Raw genomic sequence first — 18,907 nt, 5'->3', positions numbered from 1 at the left:
CGAGGTATTGCAACAGGGCAGGCGTTCGCGTAAAAATGCCGTCTATTGCATGGTGCATTGTGATCCGTGCACCTCCTAAGTGGGCTAACGGCAGGCGTGACAACGATCGGAGGGCGCTTGTCGCCAGGCCAGAAATGGCCTGGCCACGTAGTTCCGGCTTCTGAGCTTCATGGCTAGCGCGTGGCGACGGTAGCTGTCAGCCCGTGCATTTGCCCATCGTCCAAACCCAGCTCCATAGCAGTTTTGGGTGCCGACTGGTGCGTCCCTGATAATTATTTTTCCTATTTAGAAGCAGTCTCGCTGTTCCAATGCCGATATGCGTTTCCCTTGCTTACGCCCGCATTGTTCCTACAGCACACCGAAACTGCGCGCTCGATCAACACGGACTTTTCGGTGTTTATGCAATGGAGCTTCCTCATGAGGCTTCACCACATTTTTGCATTTCTGGAATTTTTTTTTAAGGGGTCGCGGGGCAATTTATAAATCGATCTTAAGATAATTCAGGCATTTCTTCCGGTCCCCTGAAATCCGAATTATAAGATTTTACCAGCCATCATCTTACTTTTAGTTCCCAGTCATATGTCATTTTATAGATTACATTTTCCATGACCACATTACAGGTTGGATAGTGTTATGCTGTTCATACAAGGAGTATAAATTTCTGTGCACATCATGTTTTTATGTTTTTTTATATGGCACTGAGTCAGTGTGGTTTTATTTCTTTCAGTTGCAAAGATCATGCACTGTTTTAAGAAGCATAAGTGCCACAGCATTTGCCTGTATACCATTTACTGAAATGTTTTTTTTCATAATGAACAGATATTCGATTCGGTATTCGAAGGCGTTTTTTCTTAATATTTGTATTCGATTCATATTAGAAAATTTTAGTATTCGTGCACCCCTAGTTTAAATGAAATTCTTGAGGGTAGCCACCAACTCGCCCGTTTAGCAATTGTGTTTAATGAGATTATTGAATTTTATAGTTTACCGATAATAGGATTGAATATCTTATGATAGACAGTAGCTAGTCCCTAACCATCTTCCGCTGCAAATTCTTTGTGAAGCAAGTTAGGTGTTGAAATACCTAGCTTGCAGTGCGTTGCCAGCACGCCAGCGTGTGGGGTCTGCAAGGGTCAGATTTATAGAAGTCGGCGCAGCCTTTTGAACGTGGCCGAGTATTCAGAAGTTTTTGAATAGTTGAAAATTCTCATATTCAATTTATCGAATTGAATATGGCCTGAATAACAAACATGTTCAGTTCATATTCAAAATTTCTAATATTCATGGCACCTCTACCTGCCATATATTGGCGTATCTGAAGTGAACTGAAGATTGATGGACAATTGCTCTTTGCAATTGCAAAAGTTGCAAAATTGCAATTGTAAAAATTAACATGCAGAAAACGAAAGTAATATCCAGCAGTCTAGCAAGAGAACAGCAGTTCACAATTGATGGCGCGATGCTGGAAGTAGTAAGAGAATATGTCTGTTTAGGGCAGGTAGTGACAGCTGATCCGGATCATGAGAGGAAAATAACTAGAAGAATAAGAATGGGTTAGAGCGCATGTGGCAGGTTCTCTCAGATCATGAATGGCAGTCTACCAATATCCCTTAAGAGGAAAGTATATAGCAGCTGTATCTTACCGGTACTCACCTATGGGGCAGAAATGTGGATGCTAACAAAGCGGGTTCAGCTTAAGTTAAGGACATCGCAGCGAGCTATGGAAAGAAAAATGATAGGTGTAACGTTAAGAGATCGGCAGCGGGCAGAGTGGGTGAGAGAACAAGCGCGTTAATGATATCTTAGTTGAAATCAAGAGGAAGAAGTGGGCTTGGGCAGGGCATGTAATGTGAAGGCAAGATAACCTCTGGTCCTTAAGGGTAACATTGTGGATTCCAAGGGAATGCAAGCGTAGCAGGGGGCGGCAGAAAGTTAGGTGGGCGGAGGAGATTAAGAAATTTGTGGGAATACGGTGCCGCAACTGGCTAAGGACAGGGTTAATTGGAGAGACATGGGAGGGGCTTTTGCCCTGCAGTGGGTGTAGTCGGGCTGATGATGATGTTGATGATGTTAGCATGTCTGTTTCTGGAGCATTCCTTGCACTTGATGGATTGCTAAATTAGTTTAACTGCTTCTCTCAGGGAGACCTGTTCAGGGATGTGTCTGCAGCAAAGGAGGAGCCTCAGCGAGACCTGTTCAGGGATGTGTCTACAGCAAAGGAGCAGCCTAAGGGAGACCTGTTCGGGGATGTGTCTACAGCAGACGAGCAGCCTCAGCGAGACCTGTTCAGGGATGTACCTACAGCAAAAGAGCAGCCTTCAATTGCATGTGAGCAGAAACTGACCAAGTTTTCTTCACCTGCCACACTGGCTTTTTCACGAGATCGAATTCACCAAGTTTGCTTTTTGAAAGCAGCCCAGCCACCATCTCAGTTGTAACAGAGTCCTTCAGTACCTTTCTACTGATCATGAACCTTTCGAAGAAGCGTGGTGTAAGGACAGAAACTGCTGCTAGGGGCACAGTGGTGAGGCAGTGAAGCGGTGCTTGTGGCGCTAGCTACTGCTTTAAAAGGTGCTTGCACGCATTTGCTTTTTCTTAGGCTGTTGTGCGAGTATAGCGGATATTAGGCTGAAATAATGGAATATCGGTTGGAAACCAATCTCCACAGTATTGTTGGCGTCTATTTTAGTCTGAAAATTTGAGCTTTTGGACTCCACAAAGTCCGAAATATCGGTCGGGTGCATGACGGTTCCTCAGCGAAGTACATGAAAACAAGAAAGAGTGCACTGAAGCTTCTTCGCAATCATTAAAGCTATGTTGAACTTTATTTTTTGTGAAAATAGCCATCGAAAATTGGAGGAGCCGACACATGGAGCCGACCTATTTGTAGGACCTCAGACTGCAGGTTTTAATTGGGATTGTGTCACACTACGTAGCTGTTGCTTTTAAGCGGTCACTCCATAAACACCTGCGAGGTGTGTACACTGTCCATGCGCCCAGTGCCACCCCACTTTGCCCTGTGTCAGGCGTCAGAAATGGACAAACATCTTTACGTGCCTTGTGCTGGCTCCCACTCGCACCATTGCGCTTTAGTGGTTGCAGCAGCTGCAGTCAGCCCAGGCTCTCAGGGGAGCTGTGTGTCCTCCTGTTGGTATGCATGGTGCAGGTAGCATGGGTGCTGACACCTGGCAGGTTTAAATCTGGCACCACACTTGCGTCTGCTGCTGCACGCATGAGCAGACCAATCCTGGCAAATGCGTGGAGGCGTGGGCGAGCAGGCACGTGGCACATAGGCCTAGGAAGTGCCCATGCAGGGTGGGCTTTAGCTGTGCGCATGCTGCGATGCTATCTTGTGGGAGGTATGTTGAACAGAGACCACAGGAAGCAAGTGCTTCAGAAACGTTGTTCACTTGGGGCGAATAGTTCAAGATTTCGAATACGAAACATCTGGACAAAATCAATTCTCAAATACTTTACTGGTTGGCTATCGAATATTTGCACAAACTCATCTACAACCTTTTCTCTGCTATTAGCTTTGTTTTATTTTTTCTGTTGGAATGCTGGGTGTTGAGAAGGATGGACACCTTTTTTTTTCAGCCAACCCGCCAAAGCTCACAGCAAGTGGCAAGAAAATTCCTGTAGGAGGAGTGTCCCTGTTTGGAGGTGAGTCCTCTTGTCATTGCTGATAGGCGATATGTGTGCTTCCAAACTTTTAACGTACAGTGGAACCTCAATATAACAAACTCGTGCTTGCTGTGGGAAACTTTGTCGGATTGCGAATATTGTTAAGGCCAAGTGTCAGTGCTGCTTCATGAAATGGTAAAATTTTCTCTTTGAGGTTTGTGGGCACAGTTGCAGGTGACCTGAGAGAGGGGAAAAGGAAAGAGAGAAAGGGATGCCAGTGTGGCCAGCCTGCTCTGGCAGAAAAGATAGAGAGATCAGAAGGAGAGAGAGAGAAGCACGAATTGGCATGCATTTTCTGTGAATGACACAACTGCACAGCTTCTTACCCATGTATGCCAAAACATCAGAAGTTTGAATAATTTAAATATTTTTCAATATAAAATGTTTACAGTGAAACCTCGATTATGTGTCCCCCGCTCTGTGACAACCCGCATTTAATGACGAATTTGCGCGGGCCTGGGGCATCTCCCGTAGGGATAATGCATTAAAAGCCTCGATTATATATGACGGATAAGTATGCATGCCCCATTTCTACGATGGCCGGCGGGAACCGTCCGGAATGAGAGACACTGATGAGCACTTTATTGGCAAACGTACGTCAACTAAGTTGGTTCCAGATTAAAATAAAGAAAGAGGCATGCATGCAGCGATACTTTTGAGCTCATGACAACCTGCAGTGACTGTTGTGCTGATGACTCTGCACGTACGACCCGCAACAGTCAGTGTGAGATGGCTTGCCTGGCCCGTTTTAGCGTGGCTGCATTAAGGAGCTCATGTCGCAGAAAAACTGGTGTCGGTGTGGTGGGCGTTATAACGCAAGAACCTCCAAATAAAAAATTTTGTGGAGATACGGAGACTCGATCCCTGGTCATTCAGATTGTGAGGCAAGCACGCGCAGAACACGCTACGAAGGCTCGTTGGTTTGAACTGAATAAAAGTGGATTTAATGAATGCGTTTTGGTCTTTGACTTTGTGAAGTGTCTTTTTTCTAATTTTTTTCGAATGCATCGCTGAAGAAGCCATTAGGGAAATCAACTGTAAATTCATACTATCAAGTTATTGTCAAAACGGTAACAAGATTAGACATTTCTATGACCATCGGCAACTAGTTTGAAAGTGTTTTCCGCAGGTGCTTCAGTGTGGAGCACGTTAGGCCTAGCTGCACACAGTGAGCCAGGAGCGAGTAGCGTGCTTTCACCTGGTGGGCCGCACATCGCTGCAGAAAGCGCGCCACTGGCGCATTGGTGTCGCAGATGAACGTCGTGTTTTAATGCGAAAGCATTTCTCATCTCATGAGTGGCGTGTAAGTACATGACCTGTCATCAAAGCATGTCCACACGAACTCTGTCATCCATTATAGCGGTAATTAATAGAACAGTTGATGAAATAATTATGCAATTAGCATGAATTAATAATTGACTCGTATTTCATTGATGGTAATTAATTGAAGTAATTCATGTGTTCAGTTAATCAGTTACTTCACAAATTAATCAGTTATGCAACAAAATTCACAAATTAGTTCATTGCATAATTAAACAGTCACATTCATTTAATTTGCCACACTGATTAATTAGGTAATTAATTAAAGATCAAATTTATTACTTCAGTTAGTGAATTACTTCATACATTCATCAGTAGTTTAACCTAATTGATAACTTGCTTAATTATCAAATTAAATAATCCATCTAATTGATTAAACTATACAATTACTCAATTGCCTAACTGGTTGATTAATCAATTAGTTAAAATTGATCAGTATTTTGATGTGCTTACTAGATGCTTCAGCAATGGGACCACATCTTCGTATGTGGTAGAACCAAAGAGCAAAAACACGACTTAGAAACAGCGAAGGCATAAAGAAGTGAACACGCAGCAACATAATTGGCAGCAGTAAGAGAAATGCTTTCGCTTTACTGCACTGAAGCAGACTTAAGTGCTCCCCTGGAATTAATTTTTTTTCCTTTATGATGTGAATTCCTAGTACAGACACTACTGCCTGCTGCCAGAGAGTGACAGCGGTTCTAGGGGAACAGAAATACATGTTGCTGGCATGGTCGTACTGCACGCCGCAAAACGTCTTCGAAGGGTTGGAGCAGCCAGATTTCTCGCGCGTCGTCCAAATCATCACTTTCAAGGCGCATGTGACATCTACTTAATGCGCGTAGGACAGGAGCGCTCGTGCGTCACATCTAAATTAAAGCCGCCTCTTCAATGCCGGAAAACCTGGCTGTGTGCAGTCTCAGAACTAATTCTTGCAGAATGAAAACGGGCGCTTTTATAACGCGTGGGGAAATGAACTTTACTTGATTTTTGAAAGCGGACGCGCTTATTACGCGAATGCATTACCTGTACGTGCTTGTGCGGTGTGGTCTTCATTGCGTTCTGCGCAGTAGAAAGGTTGATACGCTTTGAGAAATGCTTTATTGATTGAAACATAACCTTTATTAAAAGAGCACATTGCTTGAGGTATCTGTGCGGTCATATATGTGGCCACACAGTTGTTCCTTACGGCAGCTGATCGAGGCAAGTGCTGATCCTCTCGTCGCTAACTATCATACAGCTCGATGCTCGGGCCTTCTGCCACAAATGCTTAAAATATCTGAGAAGTACCGGACGCATGCATCTCCTCCCGTTTTGCTCATTAAAGAGATGAAAGAAGAATTTCCCAGTGCAGATCATCATGCAAGCACACACAGTACGTGAAGCACCGATACGCAAGACCAGATTGGATTGTAGCGCCTTTCGTTTTGAGTGTCAGCCCTCTACACCTCTACGGTAAAGCTGTAGCATTATAGACACGATACGCAGCTAAATTTGTACAGTAGGTGCACCCGCTTTCTCTAGACGAACGTTCCACCTGCTGATATGCGCTTTTGTCGAGATTATGTGTCCATTCCTTGTTGGCAGACTACAGTCAAATGGAATGTATCCCGATTCTTTTCTGATTACAGCCCACAGGAAGCAGTTCACAAACGTGCAAATCGTAACGTCTACAGCAGTCAGTCATTCAGGGTCAATCGTCTACTGTAATACCAGTCATACTTACTGTGTAGTAAACAAACACACGGGCAGTTTTTACCACCGATGTGGTGTCGACTGAAAGATGTTAGATTTTTGTTGATCATCGCCTGCTTTTGAGGATTTCTTGACGCTTACACAGCACAATGTGCACCGAAGGCACACACTTGCATTGTTGTCGCCGATGTATACGGGTGCGAGCACGATCAGCTGTTTGTTCTGCAGTCTGTGGCAGCCCTCAACAACTTCAGGTTGTTGTTTTCGGTCCCAAGCAGCCTGCTTCTGCCGTACGCGTGCGTAGCAGCGAGATGCAGCAGAATGCGAAGCTACGAAGAGCATCTGCCCTCCGTGATCCATGACTGGCTTGCTGCCATGATTGCCGGTCGGCTGGTTCCAGTGGTTGCCAGCTCATGTGACCATGATGCGCTTTCCTGTCGGGGAGCAAACGCTGTGGCAGCCAACGGTCTGCCCGAGCGTGATAAATCGAAGAGGCCCACTGTAAACAGTGACCATTTGATAGGTAACTGTGTCGAGCATGTGCTGTCCAATGGTACTGCTGCTGAGCACCAGACAGGCATGCTGGGTACAGCTCCACCCATTCTTTGTTCTTATGAGGAGCGGATAGCTTGGCTCTATTCACACTTTTTAGAGCGCAGCTCTTTGGCGTCCGTTCCTGGGTTTCGCGTCGTCGTCGGCGTTGTCGTCGGCCTCGTAACCAGCTCCGCCCCCCTTTCATCCCCCCAGCGCTATCGGCGTCAGCGGCATCAGTCAGTCGCTGCTATCTCTTCCCTCCTCCCTTTATCGTGTTGTCCGCTTGCTGCGCGCGCTTCTGCCCCCATCGTTTGCCGCTGGGTGTACACGCCGCCCCCCTCCCCCCTCTTCCTGCGAGTCTCCGGTTGTCAAAGCGCCGGCTCGAACTTAATTCCTTTCTTCGCTCCTCCTCCAATGCAACCCCTGTGCGGTGGCAATCAGAGAGCCAGATCGGTGGCGGCGGATCTGTATATGTGCACCGCCCGAGCCGAAATTGCGAATACGTGTGAAAAATAAAAAAAAAAATTCTGTGATAGCGCATACATGTGTTGCTCGATTTCTTTGCCTCAATCTATCGAAAAGGTGAAACAGCTTATTTGCTGCGCTCAAATTTCGCATTAGGAAGTAACGTAATGGTCGGTAATTTTTTTTTGGCAGCAGACTCATTTATGGCTGAGGTAATTGGATCCTGCCGCTTGTTTCAAACTTCGGATGTGGATGGCAGTGTAGTCTATTGGCCTCAAAGATCCGTGACTGCAAAATGGCATGCAGCGGCTGTTTCATTCTGCAGTGTTCGCTAGTGTGTAACACCTGTTTTCAGTGCTAGTAGGCTTTAGAATGTGGTAATTTATTGATTTAGGCCAGCTTCAGTTGGTGCACAGGGCTGGTTTTAGGGCACCTTCCTCAACGCGTTCATGTCTCTTTCTATAACCTAGCATGCTCAGCCTTGAACGCATTCATTTGCTGTTGAGCCATGCTGTTGTGCCATGAGAAACTCATGACCAAGTTCTTTACAAGGCTCGTAAAAGATGGGCGAGAAATCCTAGAAATGGCCAAGTAAACATAGCAATTGTAATTACACTTCTAATGTTGTGCATAGACTACAGATATGTGGCAAGAGTATGCAGTAAGAGTATGCGGGAAGGCAGTCTGCGGCAAGAGGCATGAAAAGCGTTTTGTTGCTTGCCGCACCTGCGTAGTTCACGAGGTGCCTTTTTCCTGTGGGGCCTCGTATGTTGGTCAGAAAGGACGATGCATCAATGATCGCCTCAGGGAACATGCATCGTCCCTAGAGGATATAGTTCCCAAAAGCAACCTAGTGCTCCACTATAAATCTTGTGAAAATTGCCTTCCACTTTTTGAGCAGTGCGCAATCCTCGAATACTACTCCGAGCAATGCGCAAGGGAATTCTATGAAGCCCCTATCATTGTGCGCAAAGGAGCTTCACGTGCAAGCAAACCTTCGATATCATTGTCTTGCTACAAGTTAGCATATCTTAAGTCATGATTACGAGCCTAGTGCTTTTGCTTTAGGCGTTGTTGCTTCCCCTTCTTCCCTGTTTCCGCGCATCTGTGTACGCTCACGCATTAAATACAATCAGTTGCTAGTCAGCGGTCGTGTGTCTTCTCCTTCGTCTTGTCTTTTGCGCTGTTCTTTGTCCAAGACTACAGGTAAACATGGTGTCAGTAATCATGCCTCTCCTTCTTTTCGTGTCGATGTTCAGTTTTGTCCATGCATACAGTGTTCCTTTTCAGTGATGCCTTTTGGACTGGCCATGTAGCAGGTTTGTTCCTCTTCTGCTTGGACAGGGGCCGCGCTGCCTCTGCCATCTGAAAGGAGCAGCACGAAGCAGGAGGCCCAAGCACGGAGTGCCTCTGCGGGGGATCCTGTATGCACGGGAGAACTGGCCAGCAGCATGCCTGAAGGTGACTTGGGCTTTTCTGATGCAGTCACTTGGTCTGGTGGTCATCTGCTGCAGGGGTTTGGTGGCACTAGCAGCTGGCTTGATGGCAGGGTCTTTATTGTTTCAAGCTGTGCAGCTCTTTGCTGTTCTCGGGGCCTTGCGAGGTGGTTGAGGGCTTAGCGCCTGCTGTGTGGTCTGCCTTTCAGGTGAAGATGAAGACTCATTGTTTGGAAGCCTCAAGAAAGAAACGCCTCCAGAGAAACAGGCCGCTGTGATCCCAGCCAACATCTTTGGCAGTGAAAAAGACACCACTGCGCCCAAGAACAGTCACTGTAAGTGAACTTGTCTTCTAGCGTTGTGTGCAGCACCTCCCAACTGTCAGAAGTGGACTTTCAGGTGGAGAGTTCAGGACCCTCAGTAGCCCTAATAACACCACACTTTGAGCTGGAAACGTTCACTGTTCAAGCTGGGGCTTCTGTACTCTAGCATTGTGCTTGCAGTCGATCCTCATGATGATGAACCTTGAACGGGTGTAGTGGAATGCTCTTGCAGGCTTGTTGGTCTATTCCAGATAAAAGGTCAGACTGCGCAAATGGGACAGGACAGGTTAAAGAGGAATGCTTGTGTTGTTGTTAGTGTGTTGTCGTTTTTGTTCCTCTTTCACCTGTCCTGTCCCATTCTTTTATCTTTGAAGGGGTGCTGAAATTGCTCTGCTGCAGTAGATAGGGACCATACCTTGGCCAAATTCTCTGCACTTTCTTTTGGCAGAGCAAAGCAAAGCACCAATCACTAAGCTCTGCATTATGCTTGTATCACGTTTCAACAGCCCCTCGGTGGATGGCAGGCTGTGGGATTGAATGCCGCTGGCATCAAACAGCGGGGGGTCGGTGCTCCCTTGTCAGTGTTGCAGGCGCCCAGTGTGGTGTGCCCCCTTGTCAGATCTCTGTCCTGCAAACACGGGGAAGGTCACTTCATTCGCCTACCCTGGCGTTGTCACTAGACAGCATGAACAAAGCCAGGCACGCACACAGTTGCCGTCCTTGGTTGGGACAGTGCAACAAAATTAACTGCTTGATACCTTGTATCACCCCCCTGTTTGGGTTGCAAAGTGTGGGCTTTTAAGCGAGTGGAAAATGTACTTTCCTTTCAGGCATTGAAAGCTGGGCTAGCTAGTGTTGGTTTGTTTTGAAGGATCACGGGACTAGTGGTATGTTTGTCCTTCCTCGCCTGGTCCCATCCTGCACACTGCTCCTTCAAAATGAATATTTCCCTGGCTTGTTCGTGGCTGACAGTCACACTGCCGCCCAACCGCACTGTCACCGTCCCCACAAAATGTGAGCCAAATGGGGTAAGCCATGCTGTTGGGAACAAAACAATGAGACACATGTGGCATTTATTGTTGCCAGGGAACATTTTTGTCTTGCAACTGGTGAACACAAGTTCCTCGGACGGGGGCCACATTGAGGAATTGAGGATGGATGACTTTCCAACAAAGTTAATGAGAGGTGCATTTCCGCAAAGTTAAACCCAGCTGGCAAAGAATAGAGCCGTGAGAGTTGTTGGAATCAAAGGGAGGAGAATCTGTTTTCGATCCACACAGATCATTCACTACATCTGTGACGCTCGTGCTGTGGTCCCTGAAAAACTAGCGTCTTAGCTGTGTATCCCCTTTGGGAGAGTCTGATGGATGGATGGAGCCAATAGCCATCCAAATTTAGTGTCCACGCTTTTCAAAATTTTACAGCAAATGCAGGGCTACTGTCAGCCTGCAAAAATGCTGGTCTGGGTGGCAGAACTACTCACCAGCCACCTCCCCACTGCGCCCCCCTAGCTGGGGTGCTGCGCACTGCCCACCTTTACCTGTGATCCAACTCCTCGCCAGTGCCCACCTTCACCCTCCAGCGGTTCCATTTACCATCCAAACACCCAAAAATTTGTCCTCCAGAAGAGCTACCCATCGCCAACCCAACCACACCTGCCACATGCCCACCCAGCAGCAGAATGTAAAAGTGTTGGCGTAATCGAATTTAAAGCAGGCCGCACTAGGAAAGCCAACTGCCCTCCATAAAGAAGTACCAGCCACATCCCCACCCCACCCCTCCAGCTAGGTGGCTGCTCGTCCATCTGCCTCCCCCCTCGACCCACCTCTGCCCACCTTCACCCTCCAGAAAAATTCTGTCGTGTGTGAAGCCTTGTCGTGGAGTAAAACCGTTGAGTAGACTAGAGTAAAAGCATCTCAGTAATCACTGAGGATAAATCCAACTACTTTTGCAAAATTGTTGCATCAAACCTCTTATTGTCCGGTAACTTTTTGTGTTGAAATGTTGGCAAATCAGCCAGTCTGTGGTGTTCTGGAAAAACTGCTTCCATGCTTCCAGGGAAAACATTCACAAAGGACATGCATCTTAGAAGGTTTGCTGTATAAAAATACTATACATGGCTGCATGGGAATGAAGTGCTTTTTTTTTTTTTTGCTAGGCACCTCCGCAGCAATAGTCGTGCTACCAAGGTCAAAGAAGTGCCAAACTCTTCCAAATGGGATATAAGATGTAAGACTTAGTGTAATTTGAAGGGCTGTGTGAGGAAGCTGGACGCCAGGGCTGTGAACCTTGTTTAAAACTGGGGGAGACGACACTGCACGAGTGGCAAAGTGAAGCTGTGGGCAGCTGTTCAAATGTTTGAATTCTTTCTCTGCTGGAAAGTGGAAATGTTTTAGTAGCGCCTAAGTGGAGGAGAGCAACCTTTTATCCCTATGAGTTCTCTCTGAGCATGTGGTGTCAAGCAGAAAAGCGTGCAGTGGGGGTGTGCTACGAGTGTGTTTTGGCTATGGCTGCAGCCAGCGGCAAACCAACTGTGGCAGCCGGCGGCCTCTTTGATGGAGATGATGACGACGACGACTTGTGGGCATCAGCAGAAATCACGGTGAGTGCCCCAAGGATGAATTTTACAGCCTACATTGTGATTAAGGTTCAGTGTGCCCATGAGAAGTGCATAACAGCCTGCCCGCCTTTCCGTATTCATTATATGCATTATAAGTAAAGCAATAGAGGCCATATATTGAAATGTAGGCGAGCTCATTTCTGTGCCAACTTCTGTCTCACGACCACAGAAGGTGCCCCAGCAGGAACCCAGTGTACCTTTCAGCCAGCCTGTAGTGCCCAGCGGTGCAAAGGACCTGCTCAAGGAGGCATGTACATTCTTCTGCTTTTCTTTTGTGACTTCAAGCTACTAGGAGAAACATATCTGAAGGTTGAATTATCTAATGGCCCCCAAAATTGTAGGACTGTAATCTCCGCATGTTGAAAAATATTCGTATCGTTCTGAATAAACAAAATTTATATGCAAAACAGAGTCACACGTAACTTGTTACTACACTACTGGTGATAAATTACATTTCCTACAAATTTTATGATGCATTGGTTACTTTCAAGGGATAATTTCTTGGTAATCCAGTTATTTTTTTCTGTAATTTATTACCAATGATCAGTTACTTTCTATTTGGAAAACAAGTTGTAGCCACTGGTATAACTTCGAGAACCTGAACTTGGTGGCAAACTTTAGTGCTAGTGTGGAATATTCCTTCATAATAAAGAGACAAAGGTCGGGCTTGCGGAAAAGCCGAACGAGCCAGGAAGTCTGGACATGTAAGCATGAGCGGCCTGCTCTTGACTAGCCCTATATTCCATGGTTCGCATTTCTTCTCGACAACACAATATGATGTCATGCTTATTGAGCTTAGGCTTTGTCCCCTCAAAGCACAAACAACAAAGTGTGGCGCTTTGTGTATGTGCGAGCCAGTTACAACTCTGCCGTTCCCTCCAGGGCAAACACTGAGAGATTCTTTGCTTTCACTGCAGATGTTCGGACTCGTAAATGTGAAAAAAGTAAACATCAAAAACTTTGCTACACAACTGCTGGTTAAAATTAACAGCATATGTCACACTGACTCATTCGTGCCCGTGTATGTTCGTCTGACACTAAAAAGATGAGAATGAAAATAACGTAATAGTAATCAGTTACTCTTTTGTAATTTTTTCTGGTTTTTTTGAGGGGCTGCAACTAACTACTGAAATAAGTTACTTTTGAACTGAAGTATTGGTAATTGAAATCAGTTACTTCTTTTTTGTAACATATAAAAAACTGGTGCATAAGCACAGGCAGTGCATTCAAGCAGGTAAGTTTATGGCTGACAGCATTTAGGTGTTTACAGTTCAAACAGTGTAGAAGCATTTGCATGTGGCTGTGGCCATTCGAGATACCTTAATCTGACCTCGCATCGCAAGTAAATTAACGCTACAAAGCTTAGCGGCAATATTCGGGCAAAAAACCTGTTTTTGACCACTCCCACCCGAAGCCTTCTCTGTGACGGACTAGAGAGTCACTGAACACCCAAGCTGTAGTGTCTCTCATGCACCATGGAGTAGGAAAGCTCTATGCCTCTTTTGGATCTCAGCCCCCTCCCCCCATTGTGAAGGAATTTGATTTGATTTTGATTTGCTCTTAGGTTTTTCTCTCGAGCCTGACCTCCGGACCCAGTACTCAACAGTGCATGTGAAGCTTAAATTGCTATCCAGCCACTGACAGCTGATGAAAGCTCCGAACGTTTTTGTCTTTTCATTCCTTGCCAGCACACTAGACTGATTGTGCTGCGTCTGCTGCTTTTCCCAGGAGCCTCCTCCCCTACCAAAAGCTGAAGGCACCAGCGGCAAGGCTTGGAAAAAGCAGAGCCTGTTTGATGATGAGGACGAGGATGACCTCCTGTTCTCAGGTGCCAGGTGAGGCTTCGCTGGGCTGTGCGACAAATGCGCCTGACCTACTGAAGGCTTGAAATTAGAACTCATTGTGATTCACACAGTGATATGTATTGGTGCATCATTGCATAAAGGTGTCCACACAGCGCAAAAGAGACAGGGACAAGCACATGGAAACAACGAGCAGGCACCAACTTACAACAGTGATGCAACACATGTGGGTTGGCGTCTGTCCCATTGTTTTCATGTGCCTTCCTTGTCCCTGTCTGTTTTGTGCCATCCTCAGAATCTGTAGCTAGAATCCAGCTTGCCTGAACTAAAGTACTACTTGAGCATATCGCTTGATGGTCATCAGATGTGGCCCGTGCAGGACTCTTAGTGAAGCTGCATAATGTCCTCTGAATTCTGCCTATCCAGGGGCCTGTGTGCTTCAGTAGTGACTGTTGTGTTGTAGGTGCAGACTGCATGGATGATCAGCTAGCCAACTTGGGTGCAGTACCTTTTCAGTGGCAGTCTTCTGTCTGTTGATAAACCCAGTTGTTGCATATTGTACTCCTGGCCCCCGTCATCCTCACTGTTACTCGTGGGATCGCGGGGACATTTTAGCTAAGAACCATACTCTTTGGGAGCATACCATTGTCCCAAGTTAGCCTTGCCAGAAAGGTTAAATTATTGTGCCGTACTTGAACTGGACACAGAGTAGTACTACTAGTCATATACGTGGAAGTACACCTCAAAAGCATTTCGAACCTCAAAAGCCAAATGAATAGTGCACCTCTACTGTTGAGCTGGCTGTGCTTAGAGGTCAACTGCTGGTCAACCTGTGGCTATGGCTTGTGTATGGTAGTATGGTTAGAACTCGCGTTTTGCTGTTGTGAATTTTCTTGTGGCCTTGTATTGATGCTTATATCTGTGAAGATGGGCAACAAAGCCCTATTGGCATAAAATGGAAGGAAAGCTGGCTGCTCTCTGCTTTTGGTTTTAGTGGAACTCTGAAGACGGAGAGCAAGCCAGCCAAGTCATTCTTGTTCGATGCGGATGACGAAGACTTTTTCACCAGTGGCAGTGTCAATCCCAAGGCTGCCAGCCACGAGGCAAAGCCATACACCATTGGAGACAGCCCAGCCACCGAGAGTGTGCCCACAAAGAGGTGAGGTAGCTTCTTTGGTTGTTATGCATCTGCATGGTGGTGAGGGATTTTTAGCGAGCATTACTTGTTAAACTCCTGCAAAATAGAGCAGTTAAGACAAACTCTGATACGAGCTGAGTAATTTGGGGACTGCAGATATAATGCAAACAAACTTACATACATTAAAGTGAGCTTATGCCAAGCCACACGGAGGTACCTACCACAATACCTAGCAGCCGATTGGATTTTATCACTGTTGCACTGTGTAAGGGAAGAGAGGCAATGCCACAAAGAATGTTGATGATTAGGGCTAGTTGGTGCTTAGATGTTTAATGACCCAATGTTACTCAGGCGGTAAAGAGCGCCTTAGATGTTGCACTGTGTAAGGGAAGAGAGGCAATGACACAAAGAATGTTCATGATTAGGGCTAGTTGGTGCTTAGATGTTTAATGACCCAATGTTACTCAGGCGGTAAAGAGCACCTTAGATGTTGCACTGTGTAAGGGAAGAGAGGCAATGACACAAAGAATGTTCATGATTAGGGCTAGTTGGTGCTTAGATGTTCATTGACCCAATGTTACTCGGGCAGTAAAGAGCGCCTTAGATGAGAGCCCCAGATAATTTCAATCACGTGAGGTTCTTTAACGTATTCGGATATTCCACAGTACACGGGCCTTTACAATTTCGCCTCCATCCAAATGCGACTGCCGAGGCCGCGATTGAACCTGCGTCAGTCGAGTCAGTTAACATTTCTCATTTAACATTAAGGTTAATGTTAACATTAATGTTTGCATTAGTTAACATTAACATTTCTCAAGAAATGTTAATGATTCTTGCTAAATACCACAGCAAAATTTTCAAAACGTTGGAGGAGAAATGTTCAGACCACCACTGAAAAGTGTAACGGACACATGTCGTGTTCGTATCAGTGCCGCGCATCAGTTATTGCATCGCGCCGATGCGCAACAGTAATGCGCAGTAGGTTACAGCGTCCCGCTCGGCTCGCCCAGAATGCCGGCGCGCGTCCCGCTCGGCTCGCCCAGAACGCCGGCGCGCGTCCCGCTCGGCTTGCCCAGAACGCCGGCACGCGTCCCGCTCGGCTCGCCCAGAACGCCGGCGCGCGTCGTGCCTATAAAAGCTGTGCCTTCAATAAACAGTGGTTCATTCTTGCACTGACCATGCTGCTGTAAGCGTCGTCCCTCCGGCTGGTTACATGGTGTCAGAAGTGGCCCTTTGAGGCCTATGGAAATCGACCCTGCGTCCGGCGTGCGATGGACCTGCTGAAGACACCAGAGCCATTGCGGCTGACTGGTAACGTAACAGAAAACTGGAAGCGTTTTAAGCAGAAATTTGAGTTATTTCTGCAGGCGACGGAGATTAAGGACCAGCCCAGATCGGATGCATCCAAGGCGGCACTCCTGTTGAGCATCGCTGGCGACGACGCTTTGGACGTCTTCAACAACTTCCAGTTTGGCGACAATGAAGACAAGACGAACTACAGCACCTTGGTGAGCAAGTTTGATGCTTATTGTGCCGAAGTTAGCAATGAAGTACATGAAAGATACGTATTCCGTTCAAGAAAGCAAGCGGAGGGAGAACCTTTTGAAAAATTTGTTCGTGACTTGAAAAAGCAAGCGGCACAGTGCAACTTTGGCACGCTGCAAGAATCGATGATAAGGGACCAGATTGTATTTGGCACGTGTAATCCTCGACTACGTGAGAAGATGCTGCGGGACAACCAGCTGACGTTGAAAAAAGCAGAGGAAATGTGCAGAGCAGCAGAGACGCTAGCACAGCGGAATGAAGTTTGGCACAGAGGGGACGACAGTGTCGACGCGATTTCGAGGCGCGCGGCTCCCTCGAAAGAGGGGAAAGAAGCAAAAAAACAGTTTCGTTGTCGTAAGTGCAACCGCTGGCACAAACCTAAGCAATGCCCAGCTTTTGGAAAGAAGTGTCGTTTGTGTCACAAGCTGAACCATTTCGCAAATTGCTGCGCGTCAGCCGGGGTCAGTGAAGTGCGAGAACAGCAAGACGCGGACTTTGACATCCTAGAAGTCACCACGGCAAAGCGCGAGAGGGATTGGATGGTCAAGGCTCAAGTTCGTAACTGTGCGATCCGTTTTAAAGTGGACACCGGATCGCAAGCAAGCTTGTTTCCTATGTCAATTTACCAAAAACTGCGGGGAGCAGAAGAACTGAAGCCGAATAATTCGATCCTGCGGGCGTATAACGGAGGCATCATAACGTGTTTTGGAACGTGTACGCTTGAAGTCCGTCTTGGGAACACTTCTGCCACAGTGAAGTTCTTTGTGGTGAAAAATGGGCGTCAAGCCATACTTGGGCTAGAAGCGAGTGAAGCTCTGGGGCTAGTCCAGCGTAGGGTATGTGCCGTAGACAAGACCGCAACTGATGACCTTCTGAAAAATTTCGGGCACATATTCCAGGGCCTCGGGTGTTTGCAGCAGGCGTACAGTATGGTCTTGTCACCTGAAGCGATACCAGTAGTGCAACCAGCGCGACGAGTTCCGGTGGCGCTAGAAGAACCCCTTAAAAAAGAACTTGACCGAATGGTACGTGCTGGCATCATTGTGAGGGTGAACGAACCTACCGACTGGGTCAGCCCCCTAGTTTTGGCAAAGAAGAAAGATGGCACGCTAAGGGTGTGTATGGATCCCAGGGCTATAAACAAGTACATAAAGAGGCAGCATTTCCCGCTTCCTAGGCGAGAAGATTTGGAAGCCCGTTTAACAAATGCCCAGTACTTCAGCTGCCTTGATGCAAATTCGGGCTACCATCAGATACCGCTTGATGAGCGGACTTCGAGGATCTGCACTTTTTCTTCGCCGTTCGGGAGATACCGTTTTCTCCGGCTGCCCTTTGGCATTTCTTCCGCACCAGAGGTATTTCAACAGAGTATGAGCCAAGTCTTTGATGGCCTACCCGGCGTACTGGTATATATTGACGATATTTTAGTATGGGGTTCCAGTAGACAAGAACACGATGAGCGGTTGATAGCAGCGCTAAAAGCCGCCGAGAAAGCCGGCTTGACTTTCAACATCCAGAAGTGCAAGTTTAGGGTGAAAGAAGTCAGATTCCTTGGCGATATCATAGGCCGAACGGGCATATCGCCTGACCCCAAGCTGATCAAAAACTTGGTGAATATACCAACACCAACGTCCAAGAGTGACGTTCAGCGAATGCTGGGTGTACTTGATTACTTTGGTAAATTTGTCCCACGACTGTCCGAGCGAACAACGCTTCTACGTGAGCTTATCAAGACGCGCTCAGAATTCCAATGGACAGATAACCATGCGCAGGAGTGGAAAAAACTAACACAAATCCTGACCACCGCCCCCCTTCTTGCAATCTTTGATCCGCAACGAAAATCCAAGATTACCTGTGACGCATCAAAAGACGGCGTTGGTGCAGCATTACTGCAAGACTACAGTGGTGAGTGGAGGCCCGTAGCATACGCATCTCGTGTTTTAACGCAAGCCGAGAAGAATTATGCCCAAATTGAGAAGGAAGCACTTGGGATATGTTTTGGCTGCGAAAGGTTTCACGAGTTCGTGTACGGTAGAAACGTGCTTATCGAAACGGACCACAAACCGCTGGTAGCGATAGCACGGAAAGAAATTGCTGACATGCCACCACGAGTGCAACGATTCTTTTTGCGTTTGCTAAAGTACGACTTTGTCTTGCAGTACATTCCAGGAAAACATCTCGTTCTCGCTGACATGTTGTCACGGTCAACAAAGGATCAGGTCGAAGAAAAAGGTGGCACAACACACGACGTTGAGGTTCACGCCGTCCAGTCCTTGGGCTACATGGTCACCTCCGAAACGCTGCGGTCGCTACAGCTTGAAACTGCACGGGACTGCTACCTCCAG

The 18,907-nt window shown here is 46.9% G+C and overlaps 1 protein-coding gene across 1 annotated transcript in view; it reads left to right on the top strand.

The window, feature by feature from the left end:
- Nucleotides 1–18,907, top strand: part of FAM21 (Family with sequence similarity 21) — a 98,301-nt gene that overhangs the window by 24,952 nt on the left and 54,442 nt on the right. The window contains exons 10-17 of the mRNA XM_089548493.1: nucleotides 2,142–2,328; nucleotides 3,598–3,663; nucleotides 9,043–9,159; nucleotides 9,344–9,469; nucleotides 11,974–12,059; nucleotides 12,247–12,324; nucleotides 13,806–13,912; nucleotides 14,874–15,038. Of these exons, the coding sequence (XP_089404619.1) occupies nucleotides 2,142–2,328; nucleotides 3,598–3,663; nucleotides 9,043–9,159; nucleotides 9,344–9,469; nucleotides 11,974–12,059; nucleotides 12,247–12,324; nucleotides 13,806–13,912; nucleotides 14,874–15,038 (932 nt within the window). The remainder of the gene's footprint in view (nucleotides 1–2,141; nucleotides 2,329–3,597; nucleotides 3,664–9,042; nucleotides 9,160–9,343; nucleotides 9,470–11,973; nucleotides 12,060–12,246; nucleotides 12,325–13,805; nucleotides 13,913–14,873; nucleotides 15,039–18,907) is intronic.

This window comes from Amblyomma mixtum, chromosome 6 (assembly GCF_055824585.1).
Source record: "Amblyomma mixtum isolate Tamu chromosome 6, ASM5582458v1, whole genome shotgun sequence".
In the NCBI taxonomy this organism is placed as follows: domain Eukaryota; kingdom Metazoa; phylum Arthropoda; class Arachnida; order Ixodida; family Ixodidae; genus Amblyomma; species Amblyomma mixtum.
Note: the sequence above shows the minus strand (reverse complement) of the source record. Positions and strands in the feature narration are given on the sequence as shown.